General features: G+C 37.5%; 1 protein-coding gene across 4 annotated transcripts in view; it reads left to right on the forward strand.

Annotated features, from left to right (window-relative positions):
* Positions 1-23,130, forward strand: part of FYB1 (FYN binding protein 1) — a 46,211-nt gene that overhangs the window by 5,791 nt on the left and 17,290 nt on the right. For 2 of the 4 annotated variants that reach the window (XM_030237186.2, XM_009095876.4), the window contains exons 2-8: positions 78-1,200; positions 13,966-14,140; positions 15,797-15,846; positions 17,012-17,031; positions 17,854-17,900; positions 19,292-19,409; positions 21,668-21,824. In XM_030237186.2, coding sequence (XP_030093046.1) covers positions 99-1,200; positions 13,966-14,140; positions 15,797-15,846; positions 17,012-17,031; positions 17,854-17,900; positions 19,292-19,409; positions 21,668-21,824 — 1,669 coding nt within the window. In that variant the 5' untranslated portion in view covers positions 78-98. Of the gene's footprint in view, positions 1-71; positions 1,201-13,965; positions 14,141-15,796; positions 15,847-17,011; positions 17,032-17,853; positions 17,901-19,291; positions 19,410-21,667; positions 21,825-23,130 lie in introns of all 4 variants that reach the window. The other 2 variants (XM_050986615.1, XM_018920616.3) reach the window with 2 other exon arrangements.

Here is a 23,130-nt window from a genome sequence, read left to right on the forward strand (position 1 = left end):
AATTAAAATATTTGTGAACACTGCAACAGTACTTTCTCATTGCTGCTCTTTGTTTTTCTTTATGTTTGGAGTATCAGAAGCCACGGGTAAAGTTTCTCATGGAGAAATATGTGAGATGTAGCAGAAGCACAGAGGATCCTTCAAACAGTCAACCTAGAAAAATCCCAAGAGTAGATATCCCCAAAGGAATGCAGAAAAGGAAAGCAGCACTTGAGAAATTGGCAAATAAAGGATATACTGCGTTTTGTCCAGGACCCAGTACTGTTGACAAACCTGCTCAGCCTAAGCCTCCTCTGGCAGTCAAGCCTTCAAGTGATGATAAACCAGAGAAAGATCCAAACCCACCACATTTGAAACCAGTGGCACAAAGGTTTGGTATTCAGCTTCAGCCCACTAACAAAGGAAATGAAGAAAAAGCTGGATGCGCTAAACTCTCTATCAAAACCTGTGACCTATCAAAAGAGGACCCAAAGCCTTTGAATCCAAAACCTGCATGGAACAAGTTCCTTGGTCCTCCTGATAAAGAAAAAAATCCTCTGGGACCAAAACCTAATTTAAATTTACCATCACAGGAGAATGAGAGAAAATCGGAATTCTCAAAAGTAGCTGCAGTTAAGGAAAAATTAAGGTCTGCAAAACAAGAAAATGAGCCCAAGCCTTCTGTTTCTAAACCACCTCTTGCACAGAAACCTTCTCTAAACAATGAGGTATCTCAGAATGAAGACACTTCTAATAAAAGTGATTCTCTGAAAAGACAGTGTAGACCTAGAACAAATATACATGCACACCAAGAAGCAAAAGAAATGGGTGAAAATAATAACTCTGCTGCAGAAGATCCAGGCAGTAATTTTCCTAAAATAGCTCTGAAGCCTACTGGCCACAAGTTCAGCTTATCAAAAGGAATCCCCAAAACTGTGGCAGAAAACACTGAAGAAAAGGGAATGAGTGCTGCCAAGAACATCTTCCTCAACAAAATGACCCAGGAGGAATCAGGTTCTTCTCATAAATTCCATAAGATGAATACGGCGCTTGCTGAAGGAAGACCATCAGGTGAACCACAAGAGGATGAGAACAGGAGTGCTAGAATACCCAAGAGGAAAATCTTGCCCCCAGTGTTCAATCTGGGCCAGCCCCCAAAAAAGCCCAGCAGACCCCCCACTGTGCACCTTGAAAAGTTCCAGAAGAGCCACCAAAAAAACAGTAAGTCCACTCTGTTCTTGCTTCCTTAGTTATTAGCTTTTTGATGCATTTAGAACCAGGTTGATTTCAGATAGAATCTCCTCTTCTGTTCATTAATAACTGGTGCATCAGAAAATCCTTTAAAGCTGTAACTTGGGCTTCTGTCTCTTCTGTACAGAAATTAAAATTGTATTCTCTGTCTTTCAGTGGTAAAGTTCAGGAAGAATGTTTACAGTATTGGGTTCACCTGTTTTTTAAAACTACTCAGATGCAGCTATAACTTAGGGAGTATTTTCTCAACAGGCATTTAAGTCCTGGTTTAATTAAACAGATCAAACTTGGATGCTTCCATTTTAAGTGTAGTTAGTCAGAAAGGGGTATACCCAATAGTGTAATTTGGAGCTCTGAAGTTGCTGACAATGGAGTGGAGCTCTAACTCCACACTGTGCGTGTGTGGTACATCAGGTACATTCATGTAATTTAGTTGATACATAATTTGTCTGTGTCTAGAATACAGCATGGCTTGTGTTTCAGCAGTTCTGAGTACACATAAGGCTGGTCTTCCTGAGGCGGAAGAGGTTCAGAGGGGCTGTGGCAGCATTCAAAACTCGGAGCTGATTTCTCTTTAGAGAAGAAGCCTCATTAAAAACACAGTGTCTGCATGCAGCTATATGTTTAAGTCCACTCAAAGATTAGGAGTATATTGATAATAAAAAATTGCTTTCTTTTCACCTGCTGTGTTCTGGTTTTCTGGTTTTAACTGTTACCTTACAGTTAAGGAAATGTTCTCACAAGAACATTTCCTTATCCAAGATCAGGTCAAGATCCTAAAATGACGCAAATTTGTGTATATCTTTAAGATAAATATGCTCATATACAATCTCAATACGGAAACACAGCATTTTCAGCTAACTACACAAGTAAATGTTTTGGTTATATTAGAGTAAGAGCTTTGCTAGTTAAAACTGAGAAATGCTGACAAAGACTGGAAATACAGAAAATTACAATTTCTTTAAAATAAATTTTTAAATTTACTTTAAGTAATTAATTGAGGAATCTTTATTTGTTGTTCTGCTTATTGTTTATTCAGATTTTTTTTTTCTGGTTCCCATTCAGTTATAGATACAAAGCATTTTTTTCATTTTCTTTTTAAAACTGAGCATAAGACATATTTAGCCTGTGCATTTTAAATTTACACTGTGAGCAGGGCTATAAGAAAAATATTAAAATTTTTGTTAGAAGGAAAGTGTGCAGTTGTAACTAACCAGGGGTAAGAGCAGCCACAACCCTGACAGTCATGGGAACATGAGCTAAGGCTGGAGCTTCCCAGCATGGTGGCCCAGGTATTTTCTAATTATGTTGGAAAACTCACACATAACTAAATAGAAATTAAGGATCCGACATGGTCTTCTCTATCTCACAGTCACAGGGGCAGGTCAAGAATGAATTTAGAAACCACATCCATGAGAAGCTGTCCATAGTGTCCCTGAACTTCAGCCTTCACTCAGAGATCTGGCATGTAGACCTTGATATTCTGTTGGCTTGAATTAATGCAGCCCCTTTCATTGTAGCCAGAAGTCTACACAGAACAGTTCTGGTGGGCAGACAAATTGTTCTAGAGTGAATTCTGAACAAATTCCTTTTCAGCTCAACAGTTATTCATTGTTGATGGGTTTCTTGGAAGATGAAAAACTGAACTGTGGTTTTTTTCTTAACTGTCATTTCAAGAATCAAAGTCTTGTCAGGAAGACGCCACCACTCACAGCACAAATTTTTCCTATTCATTACTGTGTCCTGGTGAACAGAAGCTTTCTATAATTGCTTAATTTGTTGTTGTGATTCAGGTGATGAAAATAAAGAAGACTGAGCAAATGAAAATAATTTTTCAATTCAACAAAGCTTTCTGAGATCTAACATTTGGAGCTTTTGGTCTGTAATAGGGCAAAAGTTAGGCTTTGCCTTGTTCTTTGAGAGGAGAAAACCTCCCCACACAGTGGTTTTACACTTGCATTAGGGGCATGTGCCTGCACTATAGAAAACCTTGTATTGCCTGATTTAAAACACGAGTTTGAATTTTGCTTTCTCAGAAGTATCAATTCACCTCTTTTTCTTTGGTTGTTATCCTTTCCTGTGAAACCTGTTTTACTAGTTTTTGAAAATAAGTATTCACTGGGCATGAAATGACATTAAATGTTAGAGGCTGAAGGACTTAGCTTTGACACAGCAGTCTTAGTTATTTTAATCACCCACCATGCCTGCATTTGACACAGCAGTCTTAGTTATTTTAATCATCCACCATGCCTGCATGAATACTAAGGGATGTTAGTTTAATGTCAGCCTTGCTGTGGATTAGAAATCTACATCTAGTCCTGAAAAACTTTTCATGATAAAACTTCTGTAGATACAAATGTCTTTTTCATGGAAGTCTCACTATTGACATGCTACTATTTTTCAGTGAAGGCAGGCTTTAAGAAATTCCTGTCTGGGCCTGCAAATACATGGCAGAATAGTAAATTCCTGTGCTATGTCCCATTGCAGCAATTTTCCATGATGGATCATCATCATTTACCTCAGCTAAGAATCAATGAGGTACATGTGCCTTCTGTGTTCAGAAAACAATAACAACTATATTGTTTTACAATAAATACCCAAGGTCTTAGAAAAAAAGAAGAGAAAGTAATTTTGCTGACAGCTTTCCATGTGAGGCCACAACTGTAGTGTTGCTTCAAGAGGAGAACCGCACTGAGCGCCGTGGGATCATACAGGTACAGGTGGCCACACACACAAAGCCAGCCAGAGGCTAAGGCCCCAGAGCTCTATACACCTCTGCACAACTCCTGAACAACAAACCCCGGGGCTTCAGTTTTGTTCAATGAATAAAAAGTAGGCACATGCTGTCAGTCTGCTTCAGTCAGGGAGAAAATTCCTCAGAATTTTTTAAGAGCCTCCACAGCAAAGAATATTAAGGCTGTGGAGGAAACCCTACCACTCTGGATTTTTTGAAGCATTACCTTAAAAGGCCAAGGGTTTGTCACATAATTCTGCTAAAACATGTGGACAAAAGTGTAAATTAAACTGCCAGTATGGCTTACAACATTGAAAAGGATAAATCACTGCAATTTAAAAATTAATTCAATCATCCTTAGAGAAATATGAATGAGACCGGTATCTGTCTTAGTTACTTAGTCAGTCAGTCAGTCAGTTAGTTAGTTAGTTAGTTGGTTAGTTGGTTAGTTAGTTAGCTAGCTATTTAGTCAATCTGCCTAAGAAAACAGATAAACCAATACTGAGTGTTTCCTTGCAGTTGATTGCTCAGAGTGCAACTTGCTGCTGTTTTGTATAAGGAAGGAAAAGTACACAAAATCCACTGCAAATTAATATTTAAACTCATTATGCTTGATTATTGCCTTAGTCTGCAGATTTTCAGTCTGCAAGATTTTCCAAATGTCTTAGAGTATATTTTTATTTTTAAAGGAATAAATTGTATCTATTTAACATCAGGAGACACCTCTCCATTGTGAATTCTCAAAGTTTCTGCAACTGGCAGAAGATCTTCTCCTAAATATCTCCATTTTTGTTTGTTATGGCTTATGTGCCACACTTGTAACAGTAAGATGTGTGTTGTTTTTATCACAGGATGGAGGCACAGAAAACTATTTTTCTCATGTATATACTTGTTATAGTATGCCCATGAATTCTGGAGTTGTTCCTGCAGCCAACTGTCCTAAATCCCATTGAGTCAGCTAAAACCACTCCTGAGTGGAGAAGCTAAGATGCAGAATTTAGGACTCAGAAGAGAAACCATGCAAGTGCACCTGTTAATTTTGGTGACAGGTTTGACATGTAGTTTGAATGGCTTTGAGGCCCCTTCTGTTTTGAATCAAAGTATATGCATAACGTATTGGCTCAATATGAATCAATAAGGTACATGTGGTCCTCTGCAAAGGACTGAATGAAGCACATGAGGTATTACGCTCTACTTGAAACCGTTGCCCACCTTCTGACAGGGTCAGTGCTGGATGGATTTAACACAGTCCCTTAAGGATTACACTGTGTGCGAGAGCAACCCATGAGAAAAATTGCTAAGAGGAGTAGTTTGAAAGGAAAATTCATAAGGATGCAGAAAAAATACAGCTCATGGAAGGTGACAGAAAGGAAGCTGCTGGAGAGAAAAAAGTAAAAGTGATGGAGCTGAGTAATTACTTCTGCTTAGTAAAATTCCCTTAACTTATTTTCTGAAATCTTGTTCTTTTGTTCACCTATTTAGATTCACAAGAAGAAGCACCTATTTATGCACCTTCATCATGTGGTTGCATTAAATGGGTCACAATACAAAATCATCTCTGCTGTACCAATTCCTCAAGTGCTCTGAAACTTGTCCAGATTCCAGAAAAGAATATGAACACAGAGCATATCAATAAATTTAATTTACAGATTGAAAAGGTTATAAAAACTGGCTGATATTTTCCCATTCTTTAAGTTGACACATATTTTGCTTAAAGCCTGCTTTACAACTTTTTTTAGCAAGAGAGTGTATCTAACATATCACACTATTTTATAGACAGCTTTATGGTCAAGTTGGAAAATACCTTGTTTTCCCTGATACGCAGAATTATTATGGTGATGGAGTTCTGGACTTGTTGCTGGTACCATTACTGTAGAATATATCTTGAACCCAAATGGTGTCTAGCTCCAAAAAAAAAAAAAAAAAAATAAAGCTTTACTTGTAATTACAGGAATGATTAGCACATACTTCTCGTATTTGAAGATTGGTATGTACTGAAATTTCTCTCTGAGCTGAAAGTTCTAACTTCTCTGTACTCTTTAAATATTTCCGTGGAAACTCACAGAGGTAAAACCTATGCAGCATGCTTAATGTTTGAATTTGAAACAATCTGTGCCCTACTGGTGCAAGTATTTTCACCTTTTTATTTTCTAGACCTATTTTGGTTCACAGGGAGAAATGCCCTTAATCAATCTTCATCATTTGGTAGCATTACATGGGTAATAATACATCACAAACTAATATATTTCATTATAGAAAATATATTCAAATCATAGTTCATTATAGTTCATATATGGAAAACTTCCAATCATTCTTGAAAATTTTGATAGTAAATGCTGCAATAAATATTCAGTGTTAATAGATACAAAAAACCCCCACGCCTTTCACAGTAAAGCTGCTAGGAAGATTTTGAAATTGTATCTAATTTTTTTTTTTAATCCTAAAAGGTTCCTTTTAGTAAAGAACATTCCTGAGGTCATTGGTTTCCTCTTGAAATTGAACCCTCCTCAGATATGTGCATTTGAAACAATGGTGTTCCTTGTTTGCAAATTCTGAAGAGAAAATCTTCAAACTTCCACTATCCAAATGCAAGACTTTGTTGCATGGGAATTTTTTAATGAAAATGATTTTTTATATGACATGGTATGTATGATGTAATTTTTTTTCACATTGAGAAATTTTAAACCCCCTCATCATTTTTTGAGTTTGGGAAATAGTTACATTTAAGAAAACTTTTCCAGTACATTTTCTTTACAAAGTTGCCTTTCCATCATTGTGCACATTTTCTTTTGCCTTCTCTTTCAAATACAAATGAATTCTAAAAGACTATTTTTAAACTATTACTATCTTATATGTCCTCCATCTCTGAATGTTTTCAATTTTTATTCTTTTTTCTTGCAAAAGAAATCATACCATGCAATAAAATTAATTGACTGAGGTTTATAAATATTTTTAGTACAACCAGAGTAGTCATTAAGGCTTTTAATCAGGCAAATGGAAAGTTTCAACTGCAGTTCAATTTGGATTAAATTTTGTGTTCCTCTATAGATAAGTACAGTCTTCTGTCTATGATAACACATCTGTAGTTGGAAATCACTTTCCTCATGTCAGAAATCACTTTCCTCAGTCAGCACTGCCCAGAAGAAGTGCCAGACCCCTAAAGAATTAGAAATTTCTAACCTCATATTCAGTCACCACAAGGCTCAGTCCTGCAAACTTTTACATACTGAAGTACTTTGGGTGAAACTGTGAGCCTTCTTTGTGGAGTAAGACTATGGGCATGCTTAATATTTTTCAGCCCTCAACCTTAAATGCAAATTTAGATGCTCACTTTATGTGCTCTATATTCCTCATCTGTTTGTCTCTATATACATGGAAGGGGGAAAATCCCCAACCTTGTATGGGGTCTAGAATTATGTCAAGTCTTAATATGTCAACTATATGATATTTTTGATAATATAAGTGTTAGAATAAGTGTTAAACCTTATATGACACACCCTTCAGGTAGTCTGTGCATCTGTTGTGGAAAGATTTTCGAATTGAGACCAATGAGAAGTTTTGCTTTAAAAAGGACGGATTCTCCACCTGCTTTGATCATCTTTTTTGTGATGTTATGAGCAACCGTGAGCAAAATGATCTGAAAAAGGATGAAGACCTGGGTCTTCATTTCCCCCTTTTCCCCCTTAGTCTGAAATTCCACCCTTTTGGGATGTAATTTTGTTTGCACACAGGAGAAAAAAAAAAAAAAAAAAAAAAACCGTAATCACCTAACTGGGAGGAGAATCAAGAGAGGTGAGAAGAATAAAAGAAAAGAAAACTCATAAAAGATTGTACCTAGGCGTTTTTAAAAGTGAGGTGTGGACTCGAGGAGAGCAGCAACCAGGAACTTTCCGTGCTCTTTGTTTTCAAAGAGCAGTATGTGTCACAACAGCATAATCAAAAGCCCTGAGCTTCAGCTCTTTTGTAAGTTTACCTGCTCACTCTGGGCAGCTCCAAAGCAGCATAATAGTGAAACCTGAAACCATGGCTCGTATCTAAACGAAAATGTGGTTAGGGAAGCAGAGCAGAGCACAGCTCTCTGCACATTACAGATGAAGTAGGAAGTGGCTGATCAGCTGCTGCAGATGTTGTTACAGGTTCTTAGTAAACCCTCTGTAAAACCCAGAAAACTACCCAGATCTTGCATGTAGAAGTGGTGAGGTGCTTTGCAGTAAAACTGAAAAGGATGTTGGGTTTGCAGAGTAGCTCAAAAGCATTTTGCTTTATAAAAATTTTCTTTTAAAGACTTTCTGATGTGTAACTGCTTAAAAAATCCTGAAGTCATTTTATAGTGAAAACTAAAAATTCACTAATAATTTTTAAATTACAAGCATTTTTTCCTGCAGAATATTTAAAGTTTCCTTGTAGAACCTGCTCACTTTCAGGTTTTCTTAACATTACTAAAAGCGGGAGTCAGCAACAGACCAGGAGCTCACTGCATCAGGGGTCAAAGGCAATAAGATCTCACCAAATGCCATATTCTAGGCCAAAAAAAGAAGGTGGGGTTTTTTTAGAATGCAAAGTCAGCAATCCATTTTTGCCTTGCATGTTGCAAGAGTCTGCATTGTTATAAAAGGGATTTTCTTACATATATATGTATATGTATTTATGCTGTCTATTTATGGTGAAGCAGGTATGATGAGACCTCTCAAAATTGAATGTACACTGTGTTATGCATTGCTATTCAGTTCCAGTTTTATTTAGGATGCAGGCTTGGACCAGAAATTTCTGGATTGAGACAATGGATAGGCAGGATGCTACAGCCTGATACCTTAAATACCATTAACAGTTCAGTCTTTGTGGTTAAGTTTGGAGACTGGAGGACAGACTAATCCATTTGCAAGAGACTATATTGCAGATAAGATCAACACAGCTGTTCTTAGCTAACTGGGATTTCTAAAGTGCTGCTGGCTTTGGGAACAGGTATACATTGCTGCTGCAGTCCAGCCAAGTGTGAGAAAAATATGAATAGCTGAAGCCAGACCACCCTCTGCTGGAACAGGATATTTGCCAGCTTCAAGGGAGATTATCAAAATTACTATTTTTCATTGTTGCCAATTAAAAGCTTTATGCCAAAACAAACACATTCTATTGCAATACTGATTGTATTGAACAGACAGGTTTGTATCTTCAGCTGATGGATGTAGAGGTGCTAAAAAATAGGTGGGTTTTTTTTCCCTTTGACAGCTTCTCTTCTGCTCAGGTTGATAATTGGATGTTTACCTTCTTCTGTGTGCCAATCTCTCACCCAAACACCAAGATACCCTAGTATTTAGGGAGGCAATAAATAGAGACATGATAGGTTTTATGAATACTTTATGAGCCAAAATCACCTTTGCACATGGGTCCAATACACTTTACAGTTTTTCAAAACAGAGAACCATCTGTGACCAAAGGACTACTTCCCTTAAGATTCCCATCCCACCAAGTAATACATGTTCTGGGTGTAGTCCATTACAGACTTTAGGCAGTGCTAGGACTTCCCTTTGTTTTGCCACATATTTATAGTATGAACTTCTCAGGACAGAGTGAAGGTTTTAATTTATAGTATGAAGTATCTCAGGACAGCACTGAAGGTTTTAATACGACGAGAATGGCTTTTTCTCATTCTCATTCTGTCCTGAATGCTTTTGCCCACATAGAATTCACAAGTTCCAAAAGAGCTGGACTTCTAATTTATCTTTTGAGTTCACATGGAAGAGGCATAGAAATTATGCTCTTTTATGGTTGATTTCTTCTGCTGTTGAACACAGAATATCTGGACATGAAGAGAAGATGTGATCTTTCTCTAGATGTAATACCAAAGATGTATCAGTGTTTCCCTTTCACAAGCCAAGAATGGTAAGGGTCACAGTCACAAGTATTGCATCAAGACAACTTCAGTGTCCTTCACTTCCCGATAAACAAACATTCCCAAGAATGTAAGTGAACTTTTGGCCAGTGCCCATATGAAAGCTGCTTGAGAAGGTTCTCCAAGAACACAATACAGATTTTTGCAGTGTTCTGTGCATAGTTGTACTGTAAGTGCTGAGGATCTGGGCATGATTAAAGAAGTTTAGTGCCACAAGCAGCAGTTAAATGGGCTATTTCGGACATTCTGTGGACAGTTTTTATAGCAGGTTTCTCTATACAGCTGCAGTGCCTTTTCTTCTGTTCTTTTGTTTCTATTTGAAGACCTTCTGTTCCTGCCTCTGTTTATTCAGCGCAGCATTACATGTGAAAAACTGAGTCCTGAGAGGAGAGGCTCTTTGGAAACTGAGGTGTTAACTGTCAAAGCTGCCACACAGTGACCACCCTTAAAACTGTTTACTGTGATGAGAGTGCTTCACGTGCCTGTGAAACCAGGATGTAGTTTCAGTTTAATTTCTTGATCTGAGTGTCTGCTGCTGACTGCTGTTCCACTACCTCTATGGAGGTCTTCCATGTTTTTATAGTACCAAGTGTAAAACAGGAAAAAAAGTAGTATTGAATGTATGATAGCTTTGGCTCAGCAGGCCTGATTATTACACCGTTTTTTCCAAACAGCTTTTCAGCATGTCACTTTCCTACCTAAATCATTCCACTATTTCTAGTATTAGAATTAAAGCATTTTGCACTTACATCAGTCTCAGTCATAAGTGTAACTAGTTGAGCTAATTAAAACTCTAAAGGCAAAGAAGTCAGTTATAATAGTTAGAAAATTAAAAAACAGTATTTCCATTAATATGATGATCATTTAGTTACTGTTACATGATAACAAACTATAAAAATTAAAAAGGACAGGTTGTTCAGCCTTTATACTTAAAAATAAGCTCTTAATCTAAAATGCATGTGGTGTCATTTCCTGGCTCACTTTCCTATTGCCTGGATTTGGCTCTCAAGAGACATCAGATGAAAGAAGTATTATGCACAGAAACTTGGGAAGAATTTTTACCTTAGTCCTACAAAAGACTTATCACAAGCAGTAATACAATACGAAGATGAAAGTTTCATATGCATGTTGAGCACATACACAACACTCAGTTAGGTCAACGTAGATATAACCACAGAAAAACTGATATAGGATTCCCTATTAAAACACAAAAATAAATTTAAGAGTATTATTAATACCAATTAACATGGCTTTCAGGAAAACAAAACAAAACAACAACAAAAACCAACCCAACCAAACCAAAAAAGAGACTCCTCTGTGGTTGTTTTATTTGATTAGACTCTAGAATTCATCTGGCAATACATTCATATTCTGGAGATAGATTCATCTTTACAGGAAGTTTTAGGGCAATGAGAAATTGTAGTCTGTGGATGAATAAAGACTGTGAAGAATTAAGTGATAAGATGTAGTCTGCAAATATTCAGATACAACAAGAGCACAGTGAGGTGTAACGTTGGCTCATTTAAGCAAAGTTTGCTTTTAGTTGAATGCCATTGTATATATATAATGAAGAAATGTAAACCATACCTGCAAAACAAGGTTGTGTAATTATTTGGAGGGAAAAAAAATGAAGTTATAAGCAGCTTTACAATTGGGTAAGGACCATGATGAGACATAAGAGCATAATGCATAAGGGTTTTCAGATTCTTGTAGTTTTACCCTTAAAGAATTTTCATATAGTTATAAAGTTTTTGAATAAAAGATTTTTGCTCATGGACATTAGTTTAATAGTCAGGAATGATGAAAATTGGAGAAAATACTGAAACATCCTGGATGCAATCAGTAGAGATATGGCCAGATGAAGAATGACTTGCAATTTTCATCACTACATGTGGCAGACAAGTGTATGCTCTATAGAATTCCAGTGCCAGATTTTCTACAGTGTTGGAAAGGCTGGAGAGATAACAGAAATAGCTATGAAATAACTGCTACATGGGGAAGAAAAAGAAAAAAAAAAAAAAGCACCCTTGATTGAGATTTAAAAGGTTGAGTCTTTTAAAGTCACTGTAAAGACATGCGAGTTATGTAATAATTCCAGTGCTGTCAATACCTTTTGGGTATAAAACAGTGGTGATAAAAAGGCTTTTGACCCTGTGTGCAAAGGTAAAAATACCTGATGCCTGAGGAACTTAGAAAAAAGTAAGGTGCAGGTTTTAATAGTACGCAAACTTAAACAAGTACCACTACAAAAGCTCTGTAGTATTCTTTGTCTTCTCAACATCCCTCAAACAACTGAAAGACACATTTTAGCCAAAATCTTACTTTAGTATAGCTCCCGCTGTTGATCTCAGTATTTAAAATGTGATGTAACACACAGTGCAGCAATAAAAGAATGGCAGCATTGAATTGGAAGGGATATAAAGAAGTTGTTTGCCACTATGTTGATGTGCATCCCAATGTACAGGGTAAGAACGACTGTACTAGAACTTATCCATAAATGCCGTAAATTTATCCTGCTTCTTCAACATGGATCTCAGAGCATGAAAATTCCTCTTTCACTGTTAGAAAGTGCCTTCCAACAAATGTGGCTTACTTTTAAGCATGTTACTTATTGCCTCTTCACTATGGAAAAGAGGGGGAAAATATAAATTATCCCTTTCTTCACTACCAGAGACTTAGGTATTAATTTTGTTCTACCCCAATCTTACCACATTTCCCTAAACCACCACCATTTGTTCAATGTATTAAAGAATTTATGTTTTTTAGACATCATTCTCACTATTCTCCTTTGGGTACTCTCCAGCATTGACCCTGCTGTAGCCACCTCAGTTCTAAGAGAAAGGATTATTTTACTTAACTTTTGGTCTTAATTTTACAAATTTAATCTTGACATATCTTAAATGGTAAGGATCCTCTTTTGTAATATGCATGTTTCTTAATGCACAAACCACAAAAGAATTCACTTGTGTAATCATCCATTTTGGGACTATCAGTATTTTGCTGTTTAAGTAATGGAGGAGCTTAACAGGTCTAAAATGCACCATTGTTTATATGTATGTTGACAAGTTGGTCTAAGCATCCAGGAAGAAATATTTATCCATAATTTTTTTAGTTGTGTGGTAGTAAAGAGAAAAACTGTCAAGGCTTGATAATTTCACTTTGATTTCCCTATGAGATATGGAAAGGTCCATCCTAAAGTTACCAACTCCCGTTTTCCTGTCTATCACAAGGACAGAATTCCAGACACCCAATAAGCTAAAAAACCTCTTCCAATAGCTGGGGACAGTTCTTTTTGGTTGGATTTCATCCACTAATAATACTTTAAAAAAAAAGATACTTCAGAAACATCATAGCATCAAAACTCTGACTTAATTTGCTTGTGTAGAATAATTTCTCTCAAAATCAACCCTCAGAGCAGTGGTTGCTATGTTTTGGCTGTGGCTTGTACAGGGAGCATGAATTCAGTGCAGCACACATGCATACCAGCTCACTCATGTGATTGTGGCTTCTGTGCCTAGTGCACAGCACCATCAGTTTTTGAGGCTACACCTGTCTGTTGAGGGTGTAGCTTCTGTGCAGCTTTGCAGACTGCCACTTTTCTAATCTAAGCTTGCTAGAAAAGTCCAGACTTCCTACAACTTATATTAAAAATGTATTTGAAGATGCTGAGAGACCTGTATCTCTCTTTGTCTCTCATCCCTTTCCTGAAAACTCTTTCTTTGAGCAAAAAAACTCAGCAAGACTACGTCAGTGCTCATATGAAACTCTGCAGCTGATCTTTTAAGTGAATTGTGGAATTAAATTATAATTTAGTTATGAAACACAGGTATTATTATATTTGGTGAACTTTGCTGGTTTTGTGTCTAGTTCATGTCTTGGCAAAGACATTTCTATGGCCTTGTACAGGGAGAACATTTTTGAATGCAGAGTCTCCTTCTCTCTAGTGTGATAAGAGGATGCAACAAAAATATCAAAGAGCAGGTTCAACAAAATATACTTTCTCTAGGGTGTTTGCAATACTGATATCTTACTCAAAAACTTTATCAAACACAGCTAAGTTCCTTCCTCAGATGTTTGCTTGATAAATTCAGTCTGTTCTACTCTATTTCAGGTCCTAAAAATGAAGGTTTGAAACAGAAGACATCTTCCTCGACAGCACTTGCCCCACCAATACCTCCATCACACACTGCTGTGGCACCTCCTCCACCAGCCTTTCACCCATCCCTGCAGGTGCCAGCAGCTCCCAGTCTGCCTCCCAGAAACATCAAGCCCAGGTCTGAAACAAAGTGAGTGAACATGAGCCACAAGAGCTTTATTTTCTCACCTCTCTCTGCCTATCACTTTCCTCCTGGCGCAGCAGACGAAGGCGGCATGAGTTCCAGGCTTCTGAGAGAGAGGTGTCTCACACTACTTTCCTTATCCCACCCTATACCTGGCCTGTTTCGAATTAGCTTTTTATATTTGTTTGTACCCTCCATCTATTCATTCGTTTCCCTGAAATGTCTTGTGTGTAACAACAATTTGATTTTGTCCTCTGTTGGTGAGGGTAGGGGGAAGGGAATAGACTGTTTTTTTTTACTCCAGAACAATCTAAAACCTTTAAACACTGATAGAAAATCAGTTGCCTCAATAGCTTAAGGTTTTCCCTGAATTTTTCTGGGCAGAGAGGGCGAGGAGGGTCAGGTCTGTGAGCCAATACCCCAGGAAGTAGCTTTGTAAGCTGGAGGAACTGAGCTCAGCACTGATTGTGAAACTGCACTGAGGCCATGACATGGCCATGTAGGATAACCCTGAGAAGCCTCTGTTGTTATGGGGCTCCTTTCTTTATCCTTCTTTGAAGAGCTGCGTACAGAAGTGGAACTTCTGCTGACAGAGTTGTAAGTACTTGAGTCCAGCATAAAAACTGACCAGAATCAAGCTGAGCCTGAAAAAACTGACCAGAATCAACTGACCAATCTGCTGGCTTTCTGGCCAGCAGGTACTGCAAAGAGCATCACACAACAGGCAGGAGGAGTGAGGGAGGCGTGTCCAGCTCAGCACTGTGTGACAGCATCAGTCCTGCCCCATAACTGCAGTATCTGCAGCAGCCATGCTGGGTATCCTCCTCTTTACCAAGGCACAGGAGCCAAGTTTGACATCAGACACTTTTGAAATGTACCTCCCGATGCCCTGTCTGCTCTCCTGTGTGCTCTGTAAATTCTCCTCTCTGCTGAAAATTTGTGCCTGGATGCGAACACCTTTGCTTCCACCTGTCTCCATGTTTTCCCTATCAAGCCAGTTTTAGGACATCCCATTCTGCTTTCAAGTTCCTTTTTTGATTACACTTCTTTGATGATAACTGTCAGCCCTTGTTTTCTTTCTGCTGTTACAAAGAATTATAAAGTTAAAACTCCGTGATATTATTAGTTCAATAATAATTCTCAATTCAATTTCCTGTTTCTCTCATTTGAACAACATTTTAAATCTAAGAGCTCTGGTGACATTTTACCTGGCCTAACCTTTACACCGTTTCTCTTGTCCCTTGTTTAGACTTTAAGCCAAACAAATCAAACTCTCAGAGCTACTTAGCATTGAGAAAAAGTCTGAAATTGTACTTTTGCACTGTAAGAAGATGGCACCTGCAAAAATGGTTAAAAAGCCCAGCAGATTCTTTCCATTCAGTTAGCCCATCTGCTTATGATATTTTTCATACCACACTCTCTCTGAGTGCTTTTGGCTCACTTTGATGTTTTTTAGTCTAGATCAAGATAGCCCCACCTGAAACTGAGTCACAGTCAGAGAGAACACTTTAGAAAATCTTGTGTATACTTAAGTAGGATATAGGGCTCAATAGACTGTTCTGCCTTTGTATAAAATAGATAATAAAAAGCACCAGAAAAATGAAAATGTAATCATAAAACCATCTTCATAGGTTTCACATGTTTACCTTTTCATACTTACAGAATCCTAGAAAATGAAGAAAATTATGATGATGTTGAATTTGTTTCACAGGGTAAGATGCATACACTTTATACATTTTAATTAATGGCTACTGCAAGAAGCTGTAAGCGTGTTGTATTTATAAGATAAAGAAAAATTTATTGTATTCAAGATGATTTGTTTACTAATTATACTGGTTCTGCCACTTTATGGGTGAAGATGGTTGTCTCATAACACTAATAGTGCTATTCAGTGATTAATAAGATAGACTCTCAGAAACTGCATTAAATTTCTTTCTCCCCCCCCCCACCCCCCACCCCCTTGTTCTCTTTTTCTATTTTTTCTTCTTTTTATTTTTCTTTTGTTTTTGTTTGGTTATAAATATGCTGGGACTATAAATCACCAGATCTTCAAACCTGACCCAAAATGAATGCTGCTCTTTCAGAGTTGATGTTGTGTGGTCTGGTGAAGGAGGCACTGTTTTATACTTGATTTAAAAAAAAAAAAAAAAAAAAAAAAAAAAAAAAAAAAAAAAAAAGTGGTCTGAGGCTCTGAGAGGCAGTGAGCTGTACCAGGAGCAACAGATAAGCGGATTGTAACAAGAATGCCAATCTGCCTTCTGATCCCTCCTTGATGGCACTTGGTCTGTGCCAGGCACACTGTGCATCATTTAGTGTGTTGGCCATCCAGACTCACAGCACTGCAGGCTGTGCAGCTGGAACAGAGCTTTTCTTACCTACCTGCCTGCAGAGTAAGGAGGAATCAGGAGATTCACAGAATATCTGCTGCCCAGGGCAGAGGATGGCTTAGGAAAAGAGCCTTTGGCATACTTGTTCAGCTGTTGGGCTGGTGCAAACAAATGTCAAAAGCCTAATAAATCTTTGGATTTATTAGGATTTTGACAATTACATTTTCATTAAAGTAGTGATTTTGTAAACAAATAACATAGGTAAATTCAGTAACATCATTAAAGATTTTTTAAAACAATTTTTCCACTTTTAAAACACATAGTGAAATATGCTGTTTGTAGATATTTTTAGTTTGCAATGTTCTATGAAAGCAAACTGAATTTTGCATTCATACCTTCATCAAAAAACAGGAGCCTCCATAATAAAAGTTTCTAGTTAATATCACTGATATTATAGGCAGTTTTAAATTACTAATGCTAGAATTAATTGTTTTCTGTGCAAGAAAAAAAAAATAAATATCCTGGGTTTTTTTTTCTTTTGTTCCTGTAGGTCATGGAAATACACAGAGGGTAAGTATTATCTGGCAACACAGACATATCCTTTTTTAGCAAAAACTTACAAGTTTAGTGAAACTTCTTCCACACATTAGACAATTACTTGCAGATTTAATCCAGTGAGTCCACAGTAAGCTGTAGAAGCAATTATTTGTTGTGAAAGCTAGAAATAAAATCAGAGAAGCAGAGTAAACTAGAACAAATTATCAAAGCTGGCTAGACACCAAAAATTGATTAAAAAAAAGAAAATGGAAAACTGCGTTTTCTATTACCACTGACATTTTATTTCACTGGAATTTTCCAGAAATATTAGAAAAAATGGTCCTGTTCCATTCTGGTAATAGAATATTTCAGTTAATATTTCAGCTAATTACAGGTTTTTATCAGTATGTTTAAGCACACTCACTATATAAGGACTAAGACAATCTCTTAGACCCTAATCTGAATCCCATTTAGATCCTTAGCATTCCAGTTTAAATAGGGCTAACCCTGACACCTTCATCATGGCAGTGCAATCATCAGCAGTGATGAAGACTTTACGATTGCAAAGTGTGTACAGGACACACTTTGCAATTAAAAGATCCACTTTGGATTAAACAATGTGCTTGGATGATTCTAACAGTCCAAGGCTTCATAGGTATGATATTGAAAAAAAATAGCAGAAATAAAAGAATAGTGTGCTTGAATAATGGAGTAACTTGTTTGGGGAAGAATAAGGTATTTGCATTTTGCTATAAATGGTTTTTATATAGTTTGTATGAAGCTTATATAGCAGACCAAGTTTCTTCATGTATTTTCAACAGTGCTTAGACCATTGAAAATGGATTCTTTTTACAGGGTCAAGAAAGTGATGAGGAGATGTATGAAGACATTAATGACATCAGGTAGTAATTCTAAACTCTATAACCTCTTGTATCTTTATAACTATATTTTCTATTAGGTGTATTTCATCTGGTATAAAAGTGCCATTCTGCTGCAACCCCTGCCGGAGACTGTCTTCAGTTCCCTGCAGTCCCTGTCTTCATTCATTTCACCTGGAGAAAGTCTCTGTTCACAGGTTCTTTCCCTCTTAGACCTGCCATGCCCTGGCATGGCAAAACTCCTGCAATTAATAATTTAGTTACTGTGATCAAGGTAACAGAACTCTGATTTCTGATCTAAGGTGTATGTCTGAACAATTGATTGGAATTACAGCCTAGGAGGAAAAATAAGCTCAGCCCCAAGGTGTTATGGTCCCAAATAGGTCTTTTCTAGTGGGATTTTTTTACTTGCTTTTCAGATAAATATTCTCAGAACTCCTATGGGAGGCTGGATTTACAATTTTGTTGCCTGAGTGAACTAGCATAGCTACAGAGACAGAACACAAGCTTTGCTTATTCTTCTTCTTCCATTTAGACCTTTTCTTTGATGGCTGTCTCTACCCCAGTAATGTCTAAATCTATGGGATTTACGGTGTTACATAAGCCAAAGAAAAACTCTAATTCCCTCTGAATAAGTAATTGATGTAGAATATTTCAGATGTACAACAATTTTTAGCAAAAAATTATTGTTGAACTCCCTTTGATTTATAGCCCAAGTGATCCTCATTGATCAAACATTTTTTTAGTAATTTGAGCCTACGTCTCTAGCAAAAGTATTGGGGGGGAAAAAAAGGGGAGTTTCACTTGATCAGTTCCATAGGGTTTCTAAAACACAAGTCTTCCCGCCAAATGGCAGAGCTGGAGATGTAGGCCTAATTCCATCCCAAGTTCCCAAATCACAGTACCTTCCAGTACACAAGGCACAGCAGGTGTGTAGTGTACCCTGGTGTGAAAGAATGAGTGCAGAAGACTGACTCATTGTGTAGACTGCTGGAATAGGTTGCAATCAGTTTTAAAAACACAGTCCTGTGGCATCTCAGGCTTTAGTTCAGCCTGCATCAACCACTGGTGGCCTGAGTAAATATTTAACAGCTGCCTCCGGTACAGCACCTAGACTGCTGCCAGTTCACAAGCATGCTCAACAAAATTATCTCAGAGACATTTGGACACACACATGTGGAGGCAGATAACTTTGTCTGGTGTGTTGCCCTCATGAGGGCAGACACTGCAACTTACAAATGTAGTAAAGGGCTGCTTACTCTATCTGTTGCAGCTGCATTATGGTTTAGAATCTGTAGCTTTGATTTCACTTGGAGAAGTCTTTTTTCATGAACTGAAGTTTTTTGCCAGCTTTAGGTAAGGTAGCTCTAAGGAAGATTATCTTCACACATTCTGTCCCGGCAATGCTCTTTCAGATCAACAAGGGGAAAAGAGAAGAAGTGGGACAAAGAAGATAAGAGGAGAATGGATCAAGAGAAGAAAGAACAAATGGAAAAAGAAAAGAAAGAGCATGAGCTGAGGAAAAAGTTCAAAGTAAGCTTTTTATTTGGTAATGTGGACAAAGGTATGCAAGCAGCATTATTTATCATTGTCGAGTTCAAAATTGACTTTTCACCTGGCTACAAAACTATTTGTTATGGTACTTCAAACACCTGCATAAATTTTGAACAAGGCTTTCAGCTACCTTTTTTTGTTTGGCATATATTTGAATGCAAGCTCTGCACCGCAAAGCCTGTTTGCCTACAATTTTCATTAAATTACTTTCTTACCTTTTTTCTGTGTAAGAAAGCCTTAAAATCATCTGTTTTCACTTTTCTGTTTCTAAGAATTTATTTTGTTAGAATAGCATCAAAAGCACTTAATAAAAGTGGGAATTTAATCCCATACACATAGTGTTATTTGCTTTACTGTAGTCAGATACAAAAGTATTTAGCTCTTTAAATATTTCAAAATTGTATTGCAACACATTACCCTTGACTTGGTGGAAAGGGAGGGACTTACAGTAAATTCCAGCCTAAATGAGGAGGAGGAAAATCAGACTTCTATAAGAGCTACAGTCATTCTCTGGGGCTAAATGATGAGACAATTCTTTCTGTTTTAAATCATTTTTGCATAGTTGGTGGTCAGCATGCTCTCACAGTTTGCAAGTCTGCCAGTCAGTTTTTCTTAACTAATGCCCATTCACAATTCTCCATTCTGCTGCTTTCAGTGTCACTGTACACAGTGGGAAGCTTTGTTTTTCTTCCTATTATGCTCTGTACACATAAAGCCATAGTGGTTCACATCACGGCCTTGGTCTGCTGTGGAGAGCCTGACATGTGTTAAGAAGCAAATATTAAAAGTACACATAGTTAATAATAATGAGTTAGCTGGTGTTTATTTGGTGCCAAGTCCTTTTTTTAGACCAGTCACAAGAAGTGTAGGAATTAGTGCACAGAAAGCTTTTAGCCTATAGACTGTGCTCCTGCCACCATCAAGGTATTTTATTATTCTTAAACAAATATATTTTAGTGTACATTTTCTTTCCCATTGGCCATTTATACAGGATAGATATTCCTGAGTTAGTCTATAATTGGCAAGAGCACTATGCCTCTGAAATACATATGTTAAAGTCACAAGTAAAAAATCCTAAAATGGCTTTTTCATAACGTAATGTAAAGACCTCACAAAGTGAATCCTGGACATCAGTAAACAGTGAGATAATCTCTTGTGAGTACTTGCAAGATCATTTATAGAGTAGAATAGTAAACACAAAGCATTATGTGGCAGATTCATTAACATAAATGTTAATGAATACTTATTCATATGACTTGTGTCAGAAATAGTGTGGCCAGCAGGATCAGGGATTGTCTGATTGTCCCCTGTATTTGGCACTGGTGAGGCTGCACCTTGAATCCCCTGTCCAGTTTTGGCCCCTGACTCTCCAGCTGAGATGCTGGAGCAAGTCCTGAGAAGGGCAACAGAGCTGATCAAGGGTCTGGAGCAAGAGCCCTGTGAGGAGCAGCTGAGGGATCTGGGGTTGTTTAGTCTGGAGAAAAGGTGGCTCAGGGAGGATCTTCTCAATCTACAACTGCCTGACAGGGAGTTGTAGCCAAGTGGGCATCAGCATCTTCTCCCAAGTTACAAGAGATAGAAAAAGAGAAAATGGCCTCAAGTTGTTCAAAGGAATGTTTAGTTTAAATATTAGGAAAAATTTCTTCATGGGTTGAAGATATTCCTTCATTTCTTCAAGGGTTGCAAAAGATTGGAAGAGGTGCCCAGTGAAGTGATAGAATCACTCTCCATGGAGGTATTTAGAACATCTGTAGATGTGGTGCTTAGGGACATGGTTTAGTTGAACATGGCAGTGTTAGGTTAATGGTAGAGCTCAGTGATCTTAGAGGTCTTTTCCAACCTAAAAGATTTCCAACCTAAAAGATTCTATGATTCAATGAGTAGTTCTGCTGGAAATAAATGGAGACACCCATTGGAATTCAATGCATCTGTTTTATGAACTCATTAAAAAAAAAGGTGTCATTGGCTAATTTGTTGATTTTAATCTTAGTATTTCTGTGGTTTTGCCAGTGAGTTCTTCAATTGCTCCATTGCCATGTCTCTCCCCTTTCTTTTAATCTCTGATTTTTAATTTAAACTGTGTAATTTGAGCAAGAGGAAGCCCTTCTGTTTATTTGGCAACAGTATTTTAAATGTCAATGAAACAAATAACCATCATTATTTTTACTTCTTTTTCTGAATGGCTGGGAAAGAACTCAATTTTTCCCCATCTGTAATACCTTCTGTTTCCTCTTCAGTTAACAGGACCCATTGAAGTCCTTCATCAGGCACAAGCTTGCGTTGACCACAAGGGAAGGAGGGATGAACTGACTGTCAAACAGGGGGATAAGATTGAAATCATTCGCCTCACAAACAACCCAGAAGGAAAGTGGCTGGGCAGGGTAAAAGGACACTGTGAGTTCTCTTTCTTCACTGTGCTCCTGAATGTTTTCACTACATGACAGCAAACATGTGAGCATTACACCAAGGACTAGCCCTACCATGTCTGAGTCACTGGCCACCAAAGTAAATAATTACCCCAAGTCACCCTTCTGTCCTCAGCTAGTTCATTGCAGGGAGTTATTGCACAACATAATAAAACAGCTATAGGCACTGGAATAAGTTAGGCACAGTATGCTGGGACCTTCACTGGCCTACTGAGGGCTAATTCCCTGTCAGCAGTTTTCAAATAGCATCAGAATTCTGCTCCCTGCAAGTAACAAGTATGGTGTTTTTTCATGTCTTATTATTAAACGTAACATGGGTGTTCTTAAAATAGAATTAGAGAATATAAGGGCCTGTTTAAGTGTTTTTGTTTATGGAAAGTTTCTAACTGACTTCCAGGATTTGTTTTCTCTGAAATCCTAAATGCTTCTTCTATTAAGGTGTAAGTACCATCAGTGGATCTTTGAGTATAAAGAGGTTGATGATCTGGCTCCTGGGTTATAAAAGGTTGATCCATAAAATCAAACAGAATTATTAAAAGCATTTTGTTGATCTTTAGGGGAACTAAAATGCCAATAAAACTACTAAGACAGTTCACACACGGAGAACAGAATTCCACAAAATTGTAGATGATACCAACTGATACTGAGCAGCTTGTAATGATAGAAATATACAGATAGTAAGGAACTGAGCATCTTTAATACAAAGAGAATCTGAGAGAGCTGGGCCTGCTGAAAAGAAAATTAAGTGGTATCTTAAAATTGTTCATAAGTACCTGGTGGGAGGATGTAAAGAAAATAGAACCAGGCTCTTTCTGGTTACCTAGTGACTTTGCAAGAGGCAACAGGCACATACTGAAACACAAGGGTTCTATTTGAAGAGGAGAAAACACTTTTTTTTACTGTGAGGGTGACCAAGCAAGGGAAAATGGTGCTCAGAGAAGTGGTGGAGTCTCCATCTGTGGAGATCTTCAAAACCTGACAGGACACAGTCCTAGCCAACTTGCTCTAATGGAAGATCATGTTTGTTTAGAGAGATTGGCCAAGATGATCTCAACAGGCAAGTTCCAATAAAAGTTTCTCCACAAAACCTAGAAGTTGTGAAAATGATCAATTACATTAATCATTTTGTACACAGAAAATCAAACCTTGGTGATGGTTGAGAGAAGGGTATTTTCTAGTGCATGTGCAGTCAATTAATTTACTTTTCATGAATTAATTTTTGCATCAGCAAAACTTGAAGCTGTACAAGGTTTCTCATTGAAAAATTTCAATAA

Source organism: Serinus canaria, chromosome Z, assembly GCF_022539315.1.
Source record: "Serinus canaria isolate serCan28SL12 chromosome Z, serCan2020, whole genome shotgun sequence".
In the NCBI taxonomy this organism is placed as follows: Eukaryota; Metazoa; Chordata; class Aves; order Passeriformes; family Fringillidae; genus Serinus; species Serinus canaria.